Genomic DNA, 17,877 nt, shown 5'->3' with positions numbered 1-17,877 from the left:
AAACACACTTTATTCCCCAAAAGTGCCCTGTAAGGTCAGACCTAAATTCTGGGAAGAGTATGGCATATATATATTTGTTTTAAATGTTTCAAAGAAATTACATAGTGCCCCAAGCCATGGCTTACCGGATGGCTGCTCTTGGGAAAATCAGCTCCTTGAGGGCACCTCAGTGTGTCTGGTCACCGCTGCTGCACCTTGGAGCTGTTCAGGCTCTCTGGAGAAGAGAAGGACATCACATCTTGGAGAACATGGGCGTTTTGGGGCTGTGAGGGGGAATAAAGCGCTGGGTGAGGGGTTCACCCAACCTGGAATGTCTTCCAGACCGAGCATCCTGCCCGTCCAAACTGGTTTGTGGATCTCCCCACAGTTATCTTGAAGCTGCATTTGGGATTACCTTCTTCTTTTTGCTCACAGTTTGGGTTTGAGCAACAAGTGTCTTCCCACAGAAAATAAGTATTTTGTTGGAAACCTCCCAGGCTGCTCTGATGCAGCCGGAAGGTTAAGACCACAGAGCACAAGGAGCTGTCAATGACTCTGCAAGCGCCTGTCTCCTCTGGGAAACCTGTCATAAGAAAGGATCGCACTAGTGCTGTCAGAAAGGCACTTTTTTCTGATTTAATTTCTCCATTCCCTTTGTAGGCAAGTCTTAAAAGGGATGGGGAGGGGATATACAAGGTGTGAGATTTGAATACATTGCCATCGGAAGGAAAATGAGGGAAAGTTTGGCTGGAGTGGGTTCAAGGGGGTGGATGGAACAGTGACAGCCAGCGTTTGCCGGGGGAGGGAGGAAAACTGCCTGGGGCTAGGACGGCTGCTGCTGGCAGGTGACTGAGCACCGGAGCTGCTGCCGCTGCCATCTACCAGGACCGTGGTTCTGGCTGTGGCTGGTGCCAGCAAGGCGTGAGGGGAACGAACGGGGAGGCCTGAGGGAAGCCGGGAGGCGTGAGGGGAGCGGGGAGGCTGATGGAAACGGGAAGGCGTGAGGGAAGCAGGGAGGCTGGGGGAAACCGGGAGGCGTGAGGGGAGCGGGGAGGCGTGAGGGGAGCGGGGAGGCGTGAGGGAAGCAGGGAGGCTGGGGGAAGCAGGGAGGCTGGGGGAAACCGGGAGGCGTGAGGGAAGCGGGGAGGCGTGAGGGGAGCGGGGAGGCTGATGGAAACGGGAAGGCGTGAGGGAAGCGGGGAGGCTGGGAGAAACCGGGAGGCGTGAGGGGAGCGGGAAGGCTGAGAGCAGCCCGGCCGCGCGGGCTGTGGGCGGCGTTACCTGCCGTTAGCGTTCCTCCCCTGCGCGTCCCGCCGCGACCGGCAGGGGGCGCCGCGCTGGTGGGCGGGGAAGGGCAGCGCGGCGGCGGCCGCGCATGCGCGCCGAGGGCGGCGGCGGCGGCGGTAGCGGCCCGCAGCGAGCGGGGCCGAGGGCGCCTCAGCCGCCGCCCCGTCAGCGCACGGCGGAGCGGCCCCGGAGCCCGGCCCCTCTCCGCGCCGGATGTGATGGCCGCCCGGGCGGGGGGGTGAGCAGCGAGCCAGCGGTGGCCGAGAGCCCCCCCCCCCCCCCCCAGCGCGGCTCGGCCCTGACGAGCGCCGGCGGCGGCTTCTCCTTCCCCTCAGCGCCCCCCTCCATGCCCCGGGCGCCGTAGCCGGCGGGGAGCGGCCAGGCGGGCGGCCCCGATGCGGAGGAGCCGCCGGCGGGCGCCATGCAGCCGCCGCCGCAGCCGTACGAGTTCTTCGGCGAGGAGAACGGCCCGAAATGGCGGGGGCTCTTCGTGCCCGCCCTGCGCAAGGTCAGTCCGCCGCGGAGTGTGTGTGTGGGGGGGGGGGGGGGGGGGGGGCGCCGGGCCGGGCGGCACCTGCCCCTCACGCCGCCCCCCCCGGGAGCGCCCCCTTCCCCTTCGCCGCCCTCACGCCCCTCTCCCCGGGGCCGCACCGGTGGGTGCAGGTGCCCGTCCCGCCGCACAGGCTGCGCCTGGAGCCGGCTCGCACCGCCGATGCCCGTACCCCCGGCAGCCTGGCTGTTCCCTCGCACAGTGTCCCTGCCCTGCCTGGCTCCTGCGGGACCTCTGCCCTTCACTCTCTGTGCTCATCCGTCCCGGCAGCCCGGTCCCGGCGGAGGGGAGGTTGGAAGGGACCCCTGGGGTTCCTTTCGCCGAACACCCTCCCGCCCCCCCCCCCCCCAAGCTTAGGCAGGGTCCCCCGCAGCAGCCTGGGCTCCCCTCCAGCCGCTGCCCGTGCTCCCCGCCTTGCCCTCGGCGCTTCTTTGTGCGGAGATGCTGCCAGGTGACGATGTGTGCCTTGCAGACTCTCCTCCTCCTTCACCCCTTCACCAGCCGTCGCTGGAAGTCCCGTCCCTGCCTTCTTAATCGAGCCGCTCGCTTTGAGGCCGCTGATCCTATTGCTGGTTTTGCTTCCGAGCTGTGCTGTGGAAGGGCAGCTTCCCATCCCTCCCCCGCGGCGTTTCTCCAAAGAGCTCCTCCAGGCCCTCTCCCCAGCCACCCTCCCTTGCTGACCAGCCCGTTGAGGTGTTTTCTGACAGGCAGGCTGTTGTAACCCAGGCTGTCAATTAGATTTCTGTGAGAGAGTAAACGGCTGTGGTGCAGGTCAAAATCAGCCTGTGTTTTCTTGAGAGAAACAACTGCCTACTGCATAAATGAGATAAACTGTGTGGGAAACCTCTTAGTCTGTCATGGGAGAGGAATTTATCTTTTTATGGTGTGTTTTGCATAGCGGGGTAGTCCCTAGCCCATCACCCTTAGGTGGGACACCCCCAATAGCAGAGGGAGTTGGTTAAATTGAGACCATTATATAGTTGTTAACATAATGGCCTGCTGGTCTGGATCTCTGGTGCTGGGCAGTACTGTTATACAAGTAATACCAGCACTCATGTGAGTGGTGTTTTGTCTTTTTGTTTCCAAGAATAGATTTAGTGATGGTGTGGGGCAATGATTCTTTCTCTTGTTTTTTTTTTTTTTTTTTTTTTTTTAATTAAAAAATAAAATAAAAAAATCAAAGGTTTGCATTTGTTTTGGGTCCCTATGTCAATTGTATTAAAAGCTGCTGAAGGCAACTAAGTAGTCTTGTGGCTGGCATAAAAACCACTAATCGCCTGTTTGAAGAATCCTGGATTTTCTTCTCTTTACTCTTGAATCTCCTCCTCCTCGTAGTTGCTTTCTAGTGTGTCTTAAGAAGCTTAGAAAATGCCAAAAGCTGCTCTTTTCCTGATCACTGGAGGTTGATTTAAAACAGCACCTTGACACCAACCAGCATCCACCCAAATGTGAGGTATATCTATGTCAGTTTGACCAAAAATATTTCTTTAAAACTTTAAAGGTGTTTTCGTAATTCTAAAATACAAATAGTGTAAAAGTTGGTCAATTAATGCTGCTCTTACCAGTTCTTTCTGTACATTTGGTTTTGGTGAAAAGAAACGGAGCAGGAGCTTTGACTTTCTAAGCCAGAGGAAATAAAGTCTCAATACCAGTAACTGCTTGTAAAAATTTTTACTTGCTTATAGACAGTTTTTTTTTCTTCCTGGGAAAGTTCCTTGTCTGCAGTACCCACCCTTTAGCATGAAGCAATCCTACTGTAATGTACATTTCTTTTATGAACACACAGTATCAGTGAGTCAAAACAAAATTGTATCATTGTTGCAGTTATTGCAGTCAGGCTATTAGGGAGACACTGTCAGTTTGGATATATTCTTTAAAAGATCAAATGCCCTCATATGAACGCTGGACATTTTTAAACCGGAACATTTTAGAAAATTTATGGGTTGTTTACATCTTGCATTTTCACTTTGATAATGAGATGAGAGCATTTCCGTTATTTATAGGAGAGCTGAAGAGTGTGGCACTGAGTTCAAAGTGTGCACCAAAGCATCAGATACTGTATTAGTTTCAAAATTTATAAAATATTATCCCAGTTTTCAAATAGTTGGCAATTTAATTCTGAAGAGGTTTAAAACTCTGCTTATCAGCCAGTTTAGGTATAATCTTTTCAAGCAGGTTGCTTTTCTGATGAAAATTTTAAAGTCTGAGCTTCAGAAACTTTTTGGTTAAATACCTGGAGTAGAGTTTTTTTTGAACTTCTAAGCTGGGTTTTCATCACAGTAATTTATGCTGCAAGTGCAGAAATAGTACTCTTTCCCATTGTTGAGAGCTTTTTCTTTTAATGAACACTTCTTGAAGAAGAGAAACTGGTAGTAGAAAAAGAGCAAAGTTTTTGGTTTTCCTTGTGTGTGTTAAGCTGTAAGAAATCTTAATTCTAAAATACAGGAAGATGTGGAACTGGATAACGAGTCAGTACAGCTCACTAACAACAGATAGTATTTCCTTGCTTCTTGAACTTTAAGTCCATAACATGCTTTGAAGAGCTGCAGTCTCTTTCATTATGCGTTCAGCAAGTTTAAGGTCACTCTTTTTTATCAGACTACTTTTAAACCCTTGCATTGACTTTAATTCTCTGCAGTTGACACTTACAATTTTTCCCCACTCATAATTTGTTAAAATACATCAGTTCTTCCTTTAATACATAAAAAAAAAAAAAAAAAAAAAGAATCTGTCTTTTGAACAATATTCTGTATGCATTTAAGTGGTCGTATGTCTTTAAGGTTAATAGAGAGTGCTAAATTTGTACCTACCAGTGTGAGTCTTTTTAGGAAAAAAACAAAGCTAAACATCAAGACATCATAAACCAGACTTGTGAAATAGTTTTTTAATATATTTATATCACCATATTCACTTGTACCTTGGAATCTAGTAAGTTGAAAATTTTAAAGCTGTTTCATGTATTGCCTCTCTTCCAGGTGGTAGATTTACAAGCATGTCCTTAATCTAAAACACTTTACTTTCTTCTGTTGTTGTGCTGGAAACCTAAGTAGGAAGTGAGTATAATGAAACTTGTTACAAAAGCCCTGTCAGAGTAAATGCATCAGAAGAAAACTATTTTTATCTGGTTGCTGAGGTTATAGTTGCTTGAACTGCTGTTTGTAGCAAGTAAATCACTTCAAACAGATCTATGGTCCAAGCTTTATAAAGGCTTTTAATCTGGGAGCTGACTTCAGTTATTAAAGGATCACAATGTCTCTTTGAATAATTCTCGAAGCATGCAGGCCGCCGTTCCAGCAGAAATCACATGCATTTCAAACGCCCCGCTGGCGGGGTTGGTTGGGTTTGAATCCTTGGGATGTTGATACTGGCAGCGTCATGAAAGCTGGTGCTCGACGGGGCAGTGCTGTCCTGGAGGGCTGCGAGGGGCTTTTCTGCTCCCCCTCTCCACGGCTGGCCAGACCCTTCTCCGATGAAAGCAGGACTCTCCGTGGAGGGGGATTTTCTCCTGGGGTGGGTGGGGAGGTGGTGCTGGGGAGTTTGCTCTCTCCCCTTTTTCCATCTCTCCAAGTGTTTGTTGTTTGGGTTTGATAGGTTGTTTTTTAGCTGTTCCTGGCCTGATGGCCTTTGTGGGGAAAGATGTCAAATTATGAAATCTGTTTCTAAAGCTGGCATTTGAATTTTGTAACCGGGATTCCTAGCACAGATCCCGTGCCAAAGCTTGTTCTTGCTGACTGTCAACTTTCTTCCAGATGAAACTGCCCGGAACTGAATTGATTTTGCAGGTTGATAGCAATGCTTTGATGTAATGTCTATTCATCTTAGACTGGAGTTAGAGGGGAGCCTAAGCTCATCATGCATGAATCTCAGTGGTAACCGCTGAGTGTGTAACTCTCAGCACCCCACTGAAGGTCCCAGTTTTAATGTACTGGATAGGCATTGTATAAAAGCTTTTTCAGAATTGTAATTGAAAACATCATGAATGCCAAACATCTTCCATTGCTACCTGGAATGAACCCCTATCCCAGTTATTTGGAACAGATTTTCAAAATGAATCGGGTGACTCCGTAGAACTAGTGTGTATTTTTGAAAATAATGCACAGTGTGTTGTTGGACATAGGTATATGGATTTATTTGCCCTAAAATATTCTTGTGTGTTCTAGTGTGTATTATCATTTGTGTGTGCTCTTATAAATCCACTGGAAAATTAAAAATATATTTCTATAAACAAAAAGCTGTGTATACAGTTGCTCTGTTCTTTGATTTTTTTTTTTTTTAAATTAAATTCACAAGCATCACATAGGTATTACTGTGTTGATTTTCACCATTATCTACAAATAGAGACCGTTAAACAGTTAATACATTTCTGCAGGCACTACACATGTCAGTGTAATCATGGCACTGTACACTATTTGCATTTTCTAAAACAATTCCACTATTGCTCTGGACTACTCATCAGATTTTTAGAGCATGACTAAAGGGTTTATTCTTAGCAAGTGTTGCATACAGAAATACAAAAGACCATTTTGAGGACATTTTTGAAGTTTACGTTAATTCAGTGCTTCTCTATTTTAAAACATATGGGAGTTAATGTATAATGGCAGCTCTTGTGTAAGTTTGCATGATTGGGGTTCTGGCTGGTAATAGGGTCTGTGGAGGGGCTGCCCCGTTTCCTTCACAGCTCTGTCAGGGGCAGTTCGCCTGCATGTTTCCCATTGCAGCATCAGGCCCCCCTGGGTTAGAATTATTTAGTGCATTACAGTGTCATTATAGCGGATTATTATTTAATGCATGCTAATGAAATTACGTACAACATTGTCATTTCAATTGTAAAGTTGCTGGTTATGATGTTTTAAAATAATATTTAGTTTTGATATACTTATTTGAGCTCTGAAGCCTGGACCTTTGCAGATTTACAGTTGCTGCAAACATGAATGCCTCAGCTTGGGAGAATGGCAAATAAGGGAAGTGCTGGTGATACTTAATTACCTGTGAAATACTTAGACCCCTCCAAGTTTGAAGCACAAATCGGGTTGTTGCCTCACAGCACAGAACTTACACTGAAGAGGTGGCTGAAGGTGTGGAAGGGAACAGCAAGTCCCTGTGAGGCGGACTCTTGCCAAGCCTTCTGTAAACAATAGGCTGATTCCTCCAGACCGTTTTTATTCCCAGTAGCCGTTGGGTATTGTGATAGGTTGGTTTTAGTTCCTTACTTGTAAGTAGATTGGCTTTTTTTTTTTTGTTATTGCATAAATTTTCACTATCATAAATAAAATTTGGAACCAGAGGGGACTGGTCTTAAATTCTATTTTTTTTTTCATGCCTTTTTTTTTTTTTTTTTTTTTACACTGTTTAGTTTAAGTACTGTCACTAGAATCTGCAGTTGGAAAATGATAATAGAGTTTTCTCAGCCACTGGGGTGAAGTGCAGGTAGTTTTTAGATCTGAGGTGTTTAAAAGTAGTAGGAACAGTGTCATTCAATTTGGCAGCAATAGCAGAAGAAATACTTCCTACCAGTGTTGTGAAAATGGAACATGGAATTCAGCATTGCAGTTGGTTTAAAGACTTGTCAGGCTTAACTAGTCCCCGGAAGAAGAACCAAAGAGCCGCTGGGTGCGGTGACTGACCTCGCTCTCGTGCCCCATCCCCGTCGTGTGCCCTCACCGTGCCCCTTCGTGTGCCGCCGGAGCCAGGCGCTGGGCTTTTCTCAGCCCATTTCACACATCATCTCCCACCCAAACCACCTCACCTCTTGGAGTGATTCTTTGTCTCCTCTCCACCACCTCTTCTGCTCTCCCTAATTTTTCATCTCTTTTTTTCCCTCTTTGCACAGTGCAAGTGTTATCTGATCTCCGGAGAAGCTGTTGAGTCTGTTATTTGCTTTTATAATTACCTCACCAATTCCCTTTCTGCCAGGCTTTTCAGATAAGTGGTGTGCTACCATTCCTTGAATTTGGTGGGCTAGTCATGTGAAAAAACATGCTGAGGCCATCTTGCTTTGCCATATTTACAGGCTCTTTATTCTCTCTAATTTTTTAATGTCATTTCAGTGACCATCTGGTTCACAAAGAAATGACTCTGACGGTCTTCACTGTCTCCAAATTTATGGCTTGGCCTTTTTTTTGTTTCTTTCAAGTAGTATGCATCTTTGCTTTTCACCATTTATTCTTACTGCATCTCCACGTCTGTTCATTTAAACTATAATCTCAAAATTCACTCTGCTGGCCTGTGTTGCTCATGACTTAATTTTTATTCTTAAATCTTCTGAAGACCTAATTGAAAAGTTACTGGCCTGTTTGAATAATTCAGCCTCCCTGAGTGAGTGGTGGTTCTTGGGAGGGGGGTGATGTCAAAAGTGGGGCGAGGGAGCCTGCGGGTGCTCGGTTCAGAGCCCGGAGCAGCTCTCTGCTCTGAGAAGTGACGTGATGAAGAGTTGGGGAAGAATTAGAAGCTGTTAGCATTAAAGTAAGACGTGTACATGGCAATCTCCCCACTGGCCATGATGTCTTCCTTTCATATCACAGGGCAAAGGCTGTGCCTGACTGACAGGATTTACCTCAATTTAAGCAGAGCATTTTATATGGATGGATAAAATTAAAATATTTAATTTTCCATCTGTTTCTAAGATTAAAATATAGGTGTTTGTGTACATGTAAACATACACATGTTTCAGTTTCTCCTTGACTCTGTATAAAAAGGAAACAATCTGCCGGAGAAAGGAGATTTTGTGGTTTTGGGTAGAAAAGCAGAGACTGTGAAGATGTTAGAGAAACAAAATACGAAATGTAGATGAGAGTAGATACAGAAGTGAGGCATGGTGGAGAAGTGCCAGCAGGAGAAACTACCAGCGGGCAGCTCTTTGAGGAAACCCCTCAGTGCAGTAATTAGCAGAAGCCTGAAATCATCGTTGCCGTGCTCACTGCCATCCTCCAGTCCCTCCCACCACGTGCCGTTGAGGTGTATTACGTGCTAGAGCTTACTGTGGAAAACGATGGGAGGGATGGTGGTCTGTGTTTGATTTATAATTTATCAACCAACTGTGCATCAGCTTCGTAGCATTTGTGCCATTGTCAATGTGTTTTTTCTGCCTGTGCCAGGCAGGCTTCCCGGTGGATCTCAGGACCATCGTCGATGCTATTTTAGAATGCAGATCCCTGCCTGCACCACCCATCACCAATCTCTTTTAACTCACCATCCCCTCAACTAGAATATACTTGAGGAGAATAGTAGTTAAATAGCTAAGGATGGGGGGAAAAAAGATATTTACACTCAAGTGGTGGTATAAGATGACTGTCAGTCACCCCTGTACACAGGCACTTAACAGCAGTCGGTGTTTTCGAGGTCGGGCAGCTGGTGGGTGATCTGCACCAGAGATGCTTTTCGTGGCTCAGTTACTGTGCTAGGAGAATACTTTGTTTTGCTAACCATGCCTCAAATGTTTAGAATTGCAGTGAAAAAGCTGAAATGCTGTATGCAGGTAAATGATTAAGATCTGTTTTGCTCAAGAGGCTACTTCATACTGTTCCTCTGTCAGCATTTATTAGTTTAAGAAAGTCGGGCCATCTAGGAATTGCTGTACTGGAAATAAAGTTAGGAATTAGTGCAATTATTTTTAAAAAGTTGACAGTGCATTTTTATTTGGGATATCTCTTCAAGTATTTAAATCTTTTTGGTTCTTTCTAAAGAATTATGCTGTAGTTACACTTGAAAATGGGGAATATTGATGCTGTCATCTTTCACTGAATAAGAGCATCACAGGCCTTTAAGTTACCACATCTGGTTCCCCTCTTCCTCTAGAGTATCATCCAGATGAGGGATAAAAAGTGCCTTTGGAGCAGATGTTTTATGTTTCTAATGGGAAGTGTTATCTTAAGAAGAGAAAAGATAAGAAGGAATAAGATCCCAACATACAACCAGACATTTGTCAGTTTTATTTTTTTTCTTCTTCTTGGTTTTCAGCATCTTGGTATGGGGCAAGCCTAGTGCTGCTCTCTTTGTCAGTGATGTATTTTCATCGCCTTGAACAGAATGTATGGAAATACTGACAAGTGTTGGCAAGACTGTAACCAGCCTGTGATAATAAATATTTAACTTCAATGTTCTAATTATTTTTCTTGCTCCCAAATTTATATGCTTTGTTCCTCAAGTAAACAAACAGCCTTGCAAAGTTTTACTTGTCTGCTGATCTAGTATAACTGTGTTTTTACAAGGCAAGGAAAATATAAATCATTTCCAAGTTGAAATCAGTCTCTGTGGGAAAGGGGGAGTGAGTAGTTTCTGTTAAAAATAGTTTACAAATTTAACATGCAATTTATTAAGCTATCCTGTTAGCATAGTAAGCTTTGAAATGTTGTATTATGCTGACACATTTTGTGGTGGCATTTTTTAAATTGGAAATTTATTGTTCAGAAATCTTAGGTAATATTGCAATTCTGTTTTCTGAAAACACAGTTGTTTTGAATATAAGTAGAGAAGTGAGATATTGTTGTCTAGTTTTTCAGGAATATGAATTTATATGTTTGTGATGGTATATGCTGTCTAGAGACAAAACGTGCCTGTTACAGGTTTGGGCTTTTTCTGCTGGCTGTTTTTTTTTGTTTGTTTCTTTGGTTTTTTTTAAGAACAACCTCTTGTTTTGCACATATGTTTACAGTGGAACAACGGGAGCTTTCTGAATGTGTTTTTACTACCAAAATACATGTATTATGTAAAAATTCATTTAGTCAGTATAGCCAAATTGCTGGTTTGTCTCAGTACAGGCTAAAAAGAAGTTACTTGCAGTTTTGACTCTAGTACTTTTTTTCTCAGCATTTTGTTATTTCAGATACAACCCTTTGACCATTGCTTTTATACTCAGGACTTCTGAATTCTCCCAAGTCCAGATAATTATTGATATTCAGACTTCATGCCAGATCTCCTGTGGTTCAGAATTAAGCTTGCCCTTATATTAGTTCCAAAAAATAAGATCAGATTGTTTCTAGTCCTAATACTGTTTATCTCCATGAAAAGTTTTCATCCTCATGTCGTCTTAACAGACTTCTTTCCAGGGGCCTGTAAGGACTATTAACATCTTGCTGAGGAGGACTTCTGAGCTTGACTTCATCTCTGCAGCTGCCTGTTTCCTCCAGAAGCTTTTGTGGCCTGGTGCAGGACCTGCCTCTCAGAAAGAACTAGGAGAGGGTCTCAATTTACCTTTAAGGGGTTTTCCAGCCTCCTCTTGAGCCACTACTTGTACAGATGCAGCCAAGCTTGGAGAGCCCTGCCAAATCTGCTGAAGGAAGCTACAGCCATAGGAAGGAGAGGCCCCTGTGAAGCCACTGCTGGATTTTCATCAAATATGCACGTGTTGGAAGGGTGGAAGAGTAGGGAGAAGAAGAGGAGCAAGGGAAGGACAAATTCAGGAACTCCCATCCAAAATTAAAAGCCTGTCCCCCAGAAAGGCCCTATGGGTATGTTTAAATGCCACACTTCAGCTTGTGAAGGAATAATACTATGAATGACACAGTAAAAAACAGTCCTCCTCATCTTAATTTCCCTCTTTAATGATTTAAAGCACTCCACTTGGGTTGTTTCAGAGATAAAACAGGTTAAAAAAATCTGGTTTCTCTGATACTTTCTGCTCAGAGTTCTTGCAGCAGAGCTCTTGCTGGTTAGTGCAACACGTTGTGAGTTGAATTATTTTGACCCTGAGAGGAAGCAGTTGTAAGTCATCAAAATTTAGCTCTGTGTTAGCTATGGTGTATTATTCTATGCTAGCTAATACAATTGTCCTCAAATATTTCAGTCTAAACCTGAAGTCAGTGGATGTACCTTCCATAAGAAACATGTCCTCGGTAATTCCTCCTGCCTTTTTTCTGTACATCCAGTGTTTTATCAGTCTCTCCTTGCTTTTCCAGCCCTTCCAGTCAGGGTTTAGGTGAATACTATAAAGAGTAAGTATTCTCTCCTTGATACGGCAGCTTGTGATTTGATCAGCTGGTGCACAGCTTTTATAACCGTCTTCTTGTTTTGCTATGAAAAACAGTGTCTTGCTATGACATTGTTTTTTCTCAACAGCACTTATGGTGAAATACCTTCCCTCAAAGCTAGAGAGTGCATGAGTACCTCCGGGACCTTTCTGTGATGCTGCAGGCTGTATCATTTCAAATGGAAGCTGATTTCTAAATCCTCTGGGAAGACTTGTCTCAACCAAGAAATGTTGGGCTTTGTTGTTGGTTTTGCACCTTTCGAATCAAAACTGACTTCAGTGCTTATGTTTGTGTTCATTGTGTGAAGCTGTTATTCTCTGCCAGTATTTGAAGAGGGCTGCGTTGTTCCTCAGCTTGTCCTCCACCTTGTTAGATATCCACATGCTCTTGAGAAAGCTGAGGAGAGTATGGCATGAGCTGTTTAGACCTGTGAACTGAAGTTAGTTACAAGTGAAGTTTTTTTCATTGTGACAGTGATGTCTGTTTTTTAAAATGAGCAACCCTTGTGTGAGGAGGGGAATGGCTGCAATCTGATACAGTAAAGGGGACTTCCCCATCTTCTCTTAAGGGGAGCACAGCTTCCCTTTCTCATCTTCTTACACCTCCTGTTCTTGTCCTTTCTGTGGAGCATCATTAGGGGTTCACTGCGGGGGAAATACAATTTCATCTTATTTCCTAGTTAGCTAGCTAATGCTTTTGCTGTAGTAGTGCTCGTAGAAGAGATCCGTGGCAGGACCTTAACTCGACACTTCCTGGTTTTCCATTGTTTTGTGAATTAAACTCTTATGTTCAGGAAGAACATGAAATGCACTGACTATTGTTGAAAACCTGCAGTCTTAAATAAGTGTTTTCAAGGAGTGGTTTTGGTTTTCTTTAGGGTTTTTTGTTGTTGTTGTTGTTTCTTCCAGTAGTACACAATCCTGTATACATGTCAGCTGTGGAACAGTTACATGAAGCAGAGATGTTCACGTTTGAAATGCAGAAAACTAAATTATACTTACAGGGCTATACAAAAACTCTAACAAAATTGGACAGCTGGATTAGAAGCAGGATATGTATTTCCTTCTCTCTTAGTGTACAACAGCTTTATCAACGTGTTTCTTCACTTTTGCTCTTTGAGGAAGGACGCCAGTGCAGAATTAAGCACTAGAAATGTGTCTTGTTGCCTGGGCTGGTGTCTCTCTGTGGGTATCTCATAGGAGCCTCATGACTGGCAGTCTCTCTTCACCACCACCGTGTAATACCTCAATTACCAACTCCCAAACAGTCAGCACCAGTGTGTATTCTCACATTTTCAGTGTGTGTCCCCACTCCTGCTCCCCTGAGACATTTGGATTCCCATCGTTGGTGCATGTGGTCCCTCTCTGTGCTCCCCTGTCTTTGAGCGGTCCATTGGTAGACTTCTCCACCCCAGTCATCATCTCTGCTTCTAGGATGTAGAAGATACACAGCAGCAGCCCCTTCTAGTGGTCCCCTCCCCGGATCTTCACTTTCTCCCTACCTGTTGGTCATTCCTGGCTCCTCCTCCCTCCCCATGTGGAGGTGTGGGGTTGAAGCACAGCCCTGCACCCCCAGTTCTGTCGGGCCGTGGCGCGGCAGGAGGTGGAGCGGCGGTTCCTTGCGGTGGCTCCGGCTCCCGGGCAGCTCTGCCCACCTTCCTCTGCGGCCGGCAGAGAAGGAAGCCGGCCAGACACCTTACTTCCTTGTTGGTCTTGTTTTTGCACGACTTACAAAAGCCTTCAGGGCTGCAAATTGAGTGCCCCCAAGGTATTGCGATGAAATTATTAGTTACTTAATTTGGAGGAAGCCCTCAGTGTTTGTGGGCTCACCCATTGCCTTTGGAGGAAGGATCAGAATTTGACCTAAAGATGTTATTGTCTGCCCCCGAGAAACTGCTGATTTGTTTGTCTTGTGTTTGGAATCACGTATAGAATGCCAATGTAAGTATGTAAAATTACTTTTTTTTGAGGTGATTATCATATAATTTGTATGGGGAGAGTAGGGAATTTCCCTGGATTGTATTACTTGTGAATCTTTTGGCTATAGTTTAAGATCTATTTAGCACTTTCCTGATTCAGAGGCTGCAAGGGAAAACTGAGTATTTAGACTACTCTTGAGTGCTTTTTTTTTTTTTTTTTTTTAAGGTGGGGTTGTTGTTTGTTTTGGGGGCATTTTTAGTAGGAAAATAGCCACATTGGACCAGGCGAGTTGGTTGTGGCCCTTAGCTTGTGCAGGCACATGCTGAGGTTGCCTGTTTCAAGTTGCCTGGTCTAGCTTAGCCTTGGAAATAAAAGCTGTAATTAACCTCCGTGAAGTGAGATAAAAGGCATTATCCTGCTTTGCGTTAGAGGGGGATGGAAATCAGCTTTTCTCACAGCACGTTTCCTAGTCTTGACACTCCTGAATTTTGACTCATGCTTTTCCTTAGGTCTCCCTCTCTTGTATTTCACATCTCTCTCTCTCATGCCTCAGACAGCATTTCATGTTCTAGTTAGTTTTCTGGCTCTGAGGCACCTCAGAGAGTTCTTCCTGCCCTTCTCCCAGGTCATGGACATGGGGTTTTATTGCCACAGGTTTTGACAGCGCATTAATTCAGTTCCCTGCCAGACTGGTTAGTTCTCTTATCATGGTGTCCTTGCTTATTAAGTCTTTTCTCTGGTGGGTCCATGCTCCTTCTTTGTTCAGTCATCTAGTACTCATTAGTAGGGTTGGTAACATAACTGTATGTTACTCATTCTGTGGATGAATAACTGCAGAATTACCAACAGTGATTGTTTTTCACACTGCATTGTTGGCAGAAATCTGCCTTGGCTTGAAATTTCTTCCCCACCATAAAGGCTAAACACTTAGTTTTTAATTGAATAGAGATGCCAACTTTGCAGGAGTAGGAATTGGCATCTTAACTACGTAGGAAAACTTGTGGGAAATTACTGGAAGTGTGCAAATTTGCAGCACTATACTACAGAGGTATTCTGATTTTTTTTGTGATTCTTCCTCCTATACAGCCTGAAATGGGAAAAAAAAATAAATTCTTTTAATTCTTTTGGACAGGTTCAGCAACAGGTTCACCCAAACCTTTCAGCAAAAGAAGATTCCCTCTATTACATTGAAGAGTTGATACTTCAGCTGCTAAACAAACTATGCATTGCTCAGCCACGCACTGTCCAAGATGTAGAGGTAAGACTAGATACTGGAAAACCAAGCACTTGCTTGCAGAATTGCAAAGATGAACTAAGATTTTGAGAAGTGCAGGTTGAAGTTAAAGCAAGGTGCATCTGAAGAGCAGAGCCTCTTAATACTAGAAGGTTATATAGTATTCAGGTTTCACAGAGCAAGCTTAATTGGAAACTCATTTTCCTATACAGGGCTTCAGAATAGAAATGGTGGGAATTTTTTCTTTCAGCATTATTTTTAGAAATGCAGAATACTTCAAAGGATTTTCTGCTTCTCAAATACACCTTGGACTTAAGAATGTAAGGATGTTGCAAGTTTTCCTGCTTTTTGTCATAAATATACAGGAAAAAAACATAAATATTAGAATGAAAAGTTACTGTTGTTAGGCTTGGATTGTGCAGCTGAGGGAATAGAGTTGTATGTTCCTGGAACTTTATTGAACTCCCTGAGGCTCTTGTATTATTGCAGCTGTCTGCTTTTGTGTCATCGGTTACAAAATGAGGGCTTTAATGGAGTGTGCTTCAGTATACTGTCTAGAGAGAAAGTGCTTTCGTGTAGCTGTGACCCATTATAGCTTTGTAGAATATTAATTTTACATCAGTCTATATGTCTAGGATTTTCAGCCTAAACCAAAATGAAGTTCTCATGTAATATCCTATATGTGTGTCATGGAAGTTTAAAAAAAAAAAAAAAAAAAAAGAAAATTTTTTACAAAATAATTGCCTATTTTAGATTTTTATTAGATGCAGCAATTACCCTTTACTCAACATTGATTTAATTCATTAATTATTAATTTTGGTTTATGATTAATGTCTTTTGTAATACTGATGCATAAAGATTGTAGTATGACTAAATAAAAGCAAAACTTAATAGTCCCTTAATAGCTCTCGGGATTTGTTACTACCTTGAATCTAGATTTGAACTTTAGATGTGGAGCTGAGAAATTCCATGTTCTTTCTCCAGTTCCCAGCTGATCAAACCCTTCAGCACACAGGGCAGTTTTTGAGATAGCACTGATTGTTCTACACACCAACTCCATAGTTTTCCTCTTGAGTCATGAGATGATAAAAGCACCCTGTGTGCATATGAATTAATAATTTTCATTGGGTATGTGTATGCTCCACAAATTACTGTGTGCAAAACTGCACACAATACAGACACCCTGCTGAGATAACTGACAACCCTCTGAATTGTGGTTATGAATATCACAGCAAACACTAAATCGTGTGTATTGTATTTGAAATATACCTGGCGTTTTAAAGCTGTGAATAATAAAACATTGTTGCACTTGGCAATATAACAGTTATTTAATTTAAAAACACAGGGCTGGGTCTAAATAGTGACAATGAGTTCCCAAAATGTTATTGTTCTGTAGGTCAATAAATTCAGACTCTTCCAGAGCAGGGGAAGTAGAATTCAGATTTGTGTTGTAAGTTGTTAGTGAGATTGTGCTGCCAGCAGGCATCCGAGATCCACGAATGAAGGCTCTTGGCTCTGCTCCTCAGCTGTTTTTAGCTGTTAAGAGAAAACATGAGAGCTGTGATCTCTTAAAGTTTATCATGCAGATATTTACATAATAGCCTGGAGTTAATGGAGCTATGTGTGCATAATATTATACTTAATATTTGCAATTCTAAAATCTAAAATTATAAAGGTTTTATAAACAGAAAAAGTCCTTCAAATTCTTCCCAAGAAAACACTGGGAACCAGTAAAGTCGAAGCACAGAGAGTGTGTGTTACCCATGAAGTGCACTGTTAAGTTGAAGGACAGCTGGATGCCACGTTACGTCCATTTTGGAGGGGATCTCCTGGTAGCATCTCACAGAGGGTTCATTTCGGTTAACCAGCCCGGAGCTTTCGGCTGGTGTCCAAGAGGAAAGGTCACCGCATGTTTACCTGGCACATACAGCTGACGCAGGAAGTCGAGTGTTAAATGGCCACGTGCAAATATTTAAAAGCTGCCTCTGAGAAGACCTCAGGCCTCCTGTTAAATTTCAGAATTGTGCAAAAAAAATCTTTTTATCAAGGGGGCAGAGAGATGTCACCATTTTTTCTCAGCTCGTCTGCCACCCATCCAGGCCTCGCCAGCTCCAGCGCGGAGGCCGGGAACGGCACCGTGTTACTGTGCCCACCCAGCAGTGCCAGCTGGAGTAAGGGCACGGCGGTGAGCCGTGCAGCAGGAGGTCATTGCTACTCCCCTCTTGAGCTGTCCAGCTTAAAAACCCCGTTTTCCCAAAGTCACTGAAGCAGTCATCAGAGTCCCATTCAGACTCCCTTCTTTCGGCGTTTAATTCCCCAGCTCACAGGGGCTGCAGCAGGAGGCCGGGAGAAGCTGAAGCCTCTGAAGTCTTGCACGTGTGTAGCTGGGGGCTGCTGCCCAAAGCAGCTCGTTCTGTTGTGGGGCTCATCTCCCCTCTTCCTAGAGCAGCGGTTGAGATGTGAATCTATATTAAAGTAACCTGAAATTACCTACAGCTTAGCATGGTAGTGGTGGCTGTAAACTGCAGGCACTGTGACTGGCTGTGCAGCGGGGAAGATGCTCCTGTGTGGGCTTGGAGTCCATAGTGTTATAGCCAGACTTTTTAAAGAATCATGGTCCCCCTCCTAGTTAGAAGATCCTGCACTTGTTTTTAATTTCTGCCATAAACTTGATCTAATGCAGGGCAAGTTACACTCTTTTATGAAATAGGAACAATACTGACTTGGTGGTTTTTTTGTTTTGTTTTGGTTTTTTTTTTCATTTAGACTATAAACTGTTTAGTACTTCCTGATGTTGTTTATATTTTGGGCTCCTGGTCTCAGCTGAGGTTTTTTGCAGGTCTTGTCGTGTAAAGATCATAGAGCAGGAGTTGTTTTAGGAGATCTGAAGGAGTTCTTCATGCTTTGGGAAGGGAGGTTGTTTGGGATTACTGAAAAGAGTGG

The 17,877-nt window shown here is 43.9% G+C and overlaps 1 protein-coding gene across 1 annotated transcript in view; it reads left to right on the top strand.

Moving 5' to 3' along the window:
• The first annotated feature begins 1,344 nt into the window (after positions 1-1,344).
• The window catches only part of SOS2 (SOS Ras/Rho guanine nucleotide exchange factor 2), a 55,010-nt gene continuing 38,477 nt past the window's right edge, over positions 1,345-17,877 (top strand). Inside the window, exons 1-2 of the mRNA XM_042799163.1 lie at positions 1,345-1,774; positions 14,833-14,958. Coding sequence (XP_042655097.1) covers positions 1,688-1,774; positions 14,833-14,958 — 213 coding nt within the window. The 5' untranslated portion in view covers positions 1,345-1,687. The remainder of the gene's footprint in view (positions 1,775-14,832; positions 14,959-17,877) is intronic.

The sequence above is a fragment of the Tyto alba genome, unplaced genomic scaffold (genome assembly GCF_018691265.1).
Source record: "Tyto alba isolate M040663 unplaced genomic scaffold, T.alba_DEE_v4.0 Super-Scaffold_29, whole genome shotgun sequence".
Taxonomy (NCBI): domain Eukaryota; kingdom Metazoa; phylum Chordata; class Aves; order Strigiformes; family Tytonidae; genus Tyto; species Tyto alba.
Note: the sequence above shows the minus strand (reverse complement) of the source record. Positions and strands in the feature narration are given on the sequence as shown.